This window comes from Oncorhynchus clarkii, chromosome 2 (genome assembly GCF_045791955.1).
Source record: "Oncorhynchus clarkii lewisi isolate Uvic-CL-2024 chromosome 2, UVic_Ocla_1.0, whole genome shotgun sequence".
Classification (NCBI taxonomy): domain Eukaryota; kingdom Metazoa; phylum Chordata; class Actinopteri; order Salmoniformes; family Salmonidae; genus Oncorhynchus; species Oncorhynchus clarkii.
In genome coordinates this window covers 47684278-47690924 of record NC_092148.1, presented here as the reverse complement: position 1 = coordinate 47690924, position 6647 = coordinate 47684278, and the positions used below count along the sequence as shown (strand labels likewise).

General features: G+C 41.3%; 1 protein-coding gene across 2 annotated transcripts in view; it reads right to left on the bottom strand.

Moving 5' to 3' along the window:
• Window positions 1-1932: 1932 nt before the first annotated feature.
• Window positions 1933-6647, bottom strand: part of LOC139368651 (integrin, alpha 11b) — a 91041-nt gene continuing 86326 nt past the window's right edge. For both annotated transcript variants that reach the window (XM_071107814.1, XM_071107822.1), the window contains 3 exons: window positions 4364-4459; window positions 3335-3448; window positions 1933-2889 (listed from right to left, as the gene is read on the bottom strand). In XM_071107814.1, the coding sequence (XP_070963915.1) occupies window positions 2809-2889; window positions 3335-3448; window positions 4364-4459 (291 nt within the window). In that variant the 3' untranslated portion in view covers window positions 1933-2808. The remainder of the gene's footprint in view (window positions 2890-3334; window positions 3449-4363; window positions 4460-6647) is intronic.

Sequence of the window (6647 nt, the reverse complement as noted above, 5' to 3'; positions counted from 1 at the left end):
TGGACGACACTGGGCCAATTGTGTGCCGCCCTATGGGACTCCCAATCACGGCCTGTTGTGATACAGCCTGGAATTGAACCCGGGTCTGTGGTGACGCCTCTCACACTGAGATGCACTGCTGCGCCACTCTGGAGCCCTAAACAAATCAAAATATATTTCATATTTGAGATTTTTCAAAGTATCCACACTTTGACTTGATGACAGCTTTGCACACTCTTGGCATTCTCTCAACCAGCTTCACTGAGAATGCTTTTCCAACAGTCTTGAAGGAGTTTCCACATATGCTGAGCACTTGGCTGCTTTTCCTTCACTCTGCGGTCCAACTCATCCCAAACCATCTCAGTTGGTCAGGTGATTGTGGAGGCCAGGTCATCTGATGCAGCGCTCTTTCACTCTCCTTGGTCAAATAGCCCTTACACAGCCTGGAGGTGTGTTGGGTCATTGTCCTGCTAAAAAAACAACTGATAGTTCCACTAAGCTCAAATCAGATGGGATAGTGTATCGCTGCAGAATGCTGTGGTAGCCATGCTGGTTAAGTGTGCCTTGAATTCTAAATTAATCACTGACAATGTCACCAGCAAAGCACCCCCAAACTATCACCACCACCATGCTTCACGGTGGGAACCACACATGCAGAGATCATCTGTTCGCCTACTCCGCATCTCACAAAGACACGGAGGTTGGAACCAAAAATCTCAACATTGGACTCGTCAGACCAAAGGACAGATTTCCACTGGTCTAATGTCCATTGCTCATGGTTCTTGGCCCAAGCAAGTCTCTTCTTATTGGTGTCCTTTATTAGTGGTTTCTTTGCAGCAATTTGACCATGAAGGCCTGATTCACGCAGTCTCCTCTGAACAGTTGATGTTGATGTGTCTGTTACTTGAACTATTTCTGAGAAGGGTAACTAATGAGCTTAATGCATTCCAGGTGTCTACCTCATGAAGCTGGTTGAGAGAATGTGTGAAAAGCTGTTAAGGCAAAGGGTGGCTACTTTATAAAATATATTTTGATTTGTATAGCACTTTACTACATGATTCAATGTGTTATTTCATAGTTTTGTTGTCTTCACTATTATTCTACAATGTAGAAAATAGTACAAATAAAGAAAACCAATGAATGAGTAGGGGTCTGTCCAAACTTTTGACTGGTACTGTATATCAGGTATTTCTATTTTAATATTTTGTATTTGGGGTAATGGTTGCAAATGAACCCAAAGACAGTTTAACCCAGTTTTTTTTTCTTCAGCAGTTTACATGTTTTTTGGAAAGACTAATGCGTTGAAGACATGAACGATATTGCATATGTACAAAGTTGGTGTCATATTAAAGCTCAGTGTTTCCCGTTAGCTCATTGGTTTTGTCATTCCCCTTTCAAGCTAATGCAATTTATTTAATGTATTTAATCAAAGACAGCTATCAAAAGTCGAAGTGAAACTATTTCTGTCAGAAGTTGTGGGACTGGAACGATTTCTATATCACTCCATGTGTAAAGTGATACGTTTTTGCCTTGATATTAATATTTCTTATACTTTCTTTTTCTACCTGTGTGCAATTAATATTTCTTCAGGTATAATTATCAAAGGTGTAGTAAGTATCTCCCTTTTAATATGACACCAAAACTGCTTATAAGTGAGTACACAACCAAATGTATTGACATTGGTACTCTCCAGTCTCCGGAGGGAAAATTTTACGTGGCAATTTTGTCAGAAATCCAAGTGGATAGTGCCAAAAATTTGTCTGATGTCACATGCAATGACCTGCATACCAGATGGCCTCTGGATTGAGTCAGAACAACTCTGGGCTTAAATCTTCTCTAAAACAGATGATTCCACCGATATACCACACATGTTTCATTGCATGTGGAAGCTGACCAATTCACTCCGTGGTTACAGTATACAGATTTAATTACACATAGAAAACTCATGAACTCTTTATAAACCACTTGGCATGCTTTAATGATTTCTACATGGCCATCATTGCATCTTCCTTGAGATCCTTTCTAGGACCCCAGGTCATCTGTGTTCATATATAAATCCACAGGTTGTACGCCACGGTGCAAAGCAGCCTCGTATTGGTGTACATAGATCTGACAACGTTGTTGCACAATAGCCTTAAGTTAATATAATGTAGTTGTATTAATAGTAATGCCACTTTAACAGTCATCGACAACTTAATTCAGTTGTGAAGGCACAGTTGGATATGTACACAATTCAAGTTTATCGTTATACGACAAAAGTGCATCAGCTATAGAATATGGCATTTGCAAATATAATATTTCAGTTGCGTCATGTTCTCTTCCAAAATAAATGAGTAGGTCGTTGCTGTTGCATATTTGAGAAACGCCATAGCAAAAGCCCAAAAAATCATCAGCCATTATAGGTAATCTTGTGTTCTGAACAGGCTGCCTGGTTTTCTTTGGCCTTGTGCTGTATATTAATGATGGGCTTATTCCATTCACTCTATTATATTCAGGCACACTTTCTTAGAAAAATATTCTGTGGTCATTGGTCTGGTGAAAGATTGTCATTTGGCTTTGTGGTGATGATGATGATGATAGGTCATAAAGGCTGACTTGTCCAGATGGTGTCAGTCTGTTGAAGTTCCTCAGTCATAAGAGAGAGAGACAGGTGGGCCGGGAGCTTCTGTCGGGTTTTAAGACAGCGAGTAAGAAGGCTCGGCAGTGCAAGACGGGTGCTGTTCAGCCAAGGGGAATACGGACACCGAGGTCACGCCCACAGTCTTGTCTGGGGGTGTGCTGGGGGTCCCTGAGTGATGGGGCTGATGCGGGTCTGCACTGTTGCCATGGTTATCGCTCCTCTGGCATCTTCCCGTTGGCTACTTGCTCCTCCTCTTCCTCCCTCTGTTTCTGCCTGTTGAAGAAGCCCAGCTGGGAAGGCAGAAACAGAGAGGGGAAAGAGTGAAACCAAAACCCTTCACCAGGTGTCTACAGGGACCAACATACTGGTAGAAAGGCTGAGTTATCCTTGATTATACACCAGGTCATTGATTATAAACCAGGTAGTTTGGCACCTGGATGCTGATTGGCTGAAAGCCATGGTATGTCAGATCGTATACCACGGGTATGACCCCACAAATATTTTTACTGTTCTACGTTGGTTACCAGTTTATAATAGCAATAAGGCACCTCAGGGGTTTGTGGTATATGACCACTATACATACCACTGTTAAGGTCTGTATCCAGGCACTCTGTGTTATGTTGTGCATAAGAACAGCCCTTAGCCGTGGTTTATTAGTCATATACCACACCCCCTCGTGCCTTATTGCTTTATTATAATGAAGATTTATGCAGGATGACATTGATTCATTCCTACCTTCCATAGAGCCAGGATGAGCAAGGCTAGCAGCAGCAGACCACCCAGTGTGCTCCCTACTATAATCCAGATGGGAATTTTGTAATCTTCCTCCTTTCTCATCTCCAGGATTATCTAGAGGGGAAATGACACTGGACTCAGGCATGTATGGGGGATCTGGTTAGGCTGGACTTTGCGGCGAGTAAATGGTCAACAAACATACATTTAATAAGGTCTGAAATGTTTTTCATTCTCTATGACTGGTGGTCTAAAATGTGGATTTACATGAACATATAATGTGTATAGGTCATACCAGCACACTCCATCACCAATCTCCCTGACCAACTCCCTCGGCTCAATCCATAACCTTTTTGAACATCTCATGACCGTCGCGCCATCATTTGGAAGATGCACTCAAAAGATTTGGCCTAGCTTGGCTACTCATTGCTCATGATATATTGCTAGTTCGTTTCTTGTTTTTTGCCCTTTTAGGTTTAGGCCACGATTCAACCAGTCACGTTGTGCTCTCGGCCATTACCTTTAAATGGCACATAGCCAACAAAACGCAATCAAATTGAATCCGGGCCTTATTTCGGTTATTCAAAGCGCTATAGAAGTTGAATTAATGTATTATTATTTGGTGTGTTTAGCGTCTAATAAAAATAACAAACTGACCACAACCGAGTGATTGAAATAAACCTTGGAAATGACTGTGCCTGTTCAAGTTATCAAGTTTGGGTTTGAAGTGTAGTGAAATCGTAACAAAACAAATGAAAGGCATCTACAACAGCAAAGTAATCAGTATCACTTTCTGCCAGAAGGTGGAACCATAACCACATATATCTGAGCAACTATCACCACATTCTCCTGGTCCTCCTAGTTCTTAGGCCCCACTGCACTGGCAAACCAAACAAATGTGGGCGTTCAACAGAGGGACTATGTACACTTCATTAAGTACACTCAAACCAGCCCATTCCTTCAGGCTGTTATGAAGTGTTACAAAGTGTTATGAAGCATATGAAGTGTGAGTTGGACGCTGCTGGGTCTTACGTGCCGTGTTGGCCTCTCCTCATGCAGGAACACGGGACTGGACGGACTCAGTTCTATGGAGGCTGCTGTCACCAACTCCAGAGTTTTAAACTTCACCTATCAGGGAAGAGTTTAACGAGAAAATAACTATAATTGCAATGAACAAATAACTCAACAAGTGACATTAAAGAACAATAAGGAATTGAACGTTCTTTACATTAAAGGGGCGATTCAAAACTTTTGCCTCGGGACCAGATCGGGACTTAAAATGGTCCACACACACGTGCACAGTTGTGAAGGCTAAACACCCGAATGTTAAGCGGTGCTGGAGCAACAGTCTGACACTTAAAGGCTCCTGAATAGCTTCTATCACCAAGCCATAAGACTGCTAAATAGCTAACAAAATGGCTACATGGACTATCTGAGTTGACCCTTGTATTTATATATTTTTTTTGTACTGTCTCTATGCACACTCACAGGACTCTACACACTCACGCACACTGACACTCCAACACACACATAACATGCACGCACATTTATACTGACTATACACAAGCACACACACTCGCATACATCTTAATTTACACTGTTGCTACTCTGTTTATCATACATCCTGGTGCCTAGTCACCTTACCCCTACACACATTTGAAGCCGGAAGTTTACATACACCTTGGCCAAATACATTTCAAATATTTATTTTTTTCTCACATTTAATCCAAGTAAATATTCCCTGTTTTAGGTCAATTAGGATCACCACTTTATTTTAAGAATGAGAAATGTCAGAATAATAGTAGAGATAATGATTTATTTCAGGTTTATTTTTTTTCATCACATTCCCAGTGGGTCAGAAGTTTACATACACTCATTTAGTATTTGGTAGCATTGCCTTTAAATTGTTTAACTTCAATCAAACGTTTCAGGTAGCCTTCCACAAGCTTCCCACAATAAATTGGGTGAATTTTGGCCCATTCCTCCTGACAGAGCTGACACCAACCTGAGTCAGGTTTGTAGGCCTCCTTGCTCGCACATGCTTTTTCAGTTCTGCCCACAAATTCTCTATATGATTGAGGTCAGGGCTTTGTGATGGGCACTCCAATACCTTGACGTTGTTGCGACCAAGCTTTAACTTCCTGACTGATGTCTTGAGATATTGCTTCAATATATATCCACATATTTTTCCTTCCTCATGATGACATCTATTTTGCGAAGTGCACCAGTCTCTCCTGCAGCAAAGCACCCCCACAACATGATGCTGCCACCCCCGTGCTTCACGGTTGGGATGGTGTTCATCGGCTTGCAAGCCTCCCCCTTTTTCCTCCAAACATAACAATGGTCATTATGGCCAAACAGTTCTATTTTTGTTTCATCAGACCAGAGGACATTTCTACAAAAAGTAAGATCATTGTCCCCATGTGCAGTTGCAAACCGTAGTCTTGCTTTTTTTATGGCGGTTATGGAGCAGTGGCTTCTTCCTTGCTGAGCGGCCTTTCAGATTATGTCGATATAGGACTAATTTTACTGTGGATATAGATACTTTTGTACCTCTTTCCTCCAGCATCTTCACAAGGTCCTTTGCTGTTCTGGGATTGATTTGCACTTTTCGCACCAAAGTACGTTCATCTCTAGGAGACAGAATGCATCTCCTTCCTGAGTGGTATGACAGCTGTGTGGTCCCATGTTGTTTATACTTGCGTACTGTTGTTTGTACAGATGAAGGTGGTACCTTCAGGCGTTTGGAAATTGCTCCCAAGGATGAACCAGACTTTCTGAGGTCTTGGCTGATTTCTTTTGATTTCGCCATGATGTCAAGCAAAGAGGCACTGAGTTTGAAGGTAGCCCTTGAAATACATCCACAGGTACATCTCCAATTGACTCAAATGATGTCAATTAGCCTATCAAAAGCTTATAAAGCCATGACATAATTTTCTGGAATTTTCCAAGCTGTTTAAAGGCACAGTTAACTTAGTGTATGTAAACTTCTGACCCACTGGAATTGTTATACAGTGAATTAATTATATGTGAAATAACCTGTCTGTAAACAATTGTTGGAAAAATTACTTGTGTCATGCATAAAGTAGATGTCCTAACCGACTTGCCAAACTATAGTTTGTTAACAAGAAATTTGTGGAGTGGTAGAAAAACTAGTTTTAATGACTCCAACCTAAGTGCATGTAAACTTCCGACTTCAACTGTATCTGCCTCTATCACTCCAGTATCTCTGTGCAATGTAAATATGCTATTGGAATTGACCCTGTAAATAGATTCTAACTTCTCGTGTTCTTCTTAGTTCTTATTTCTTGTGTGT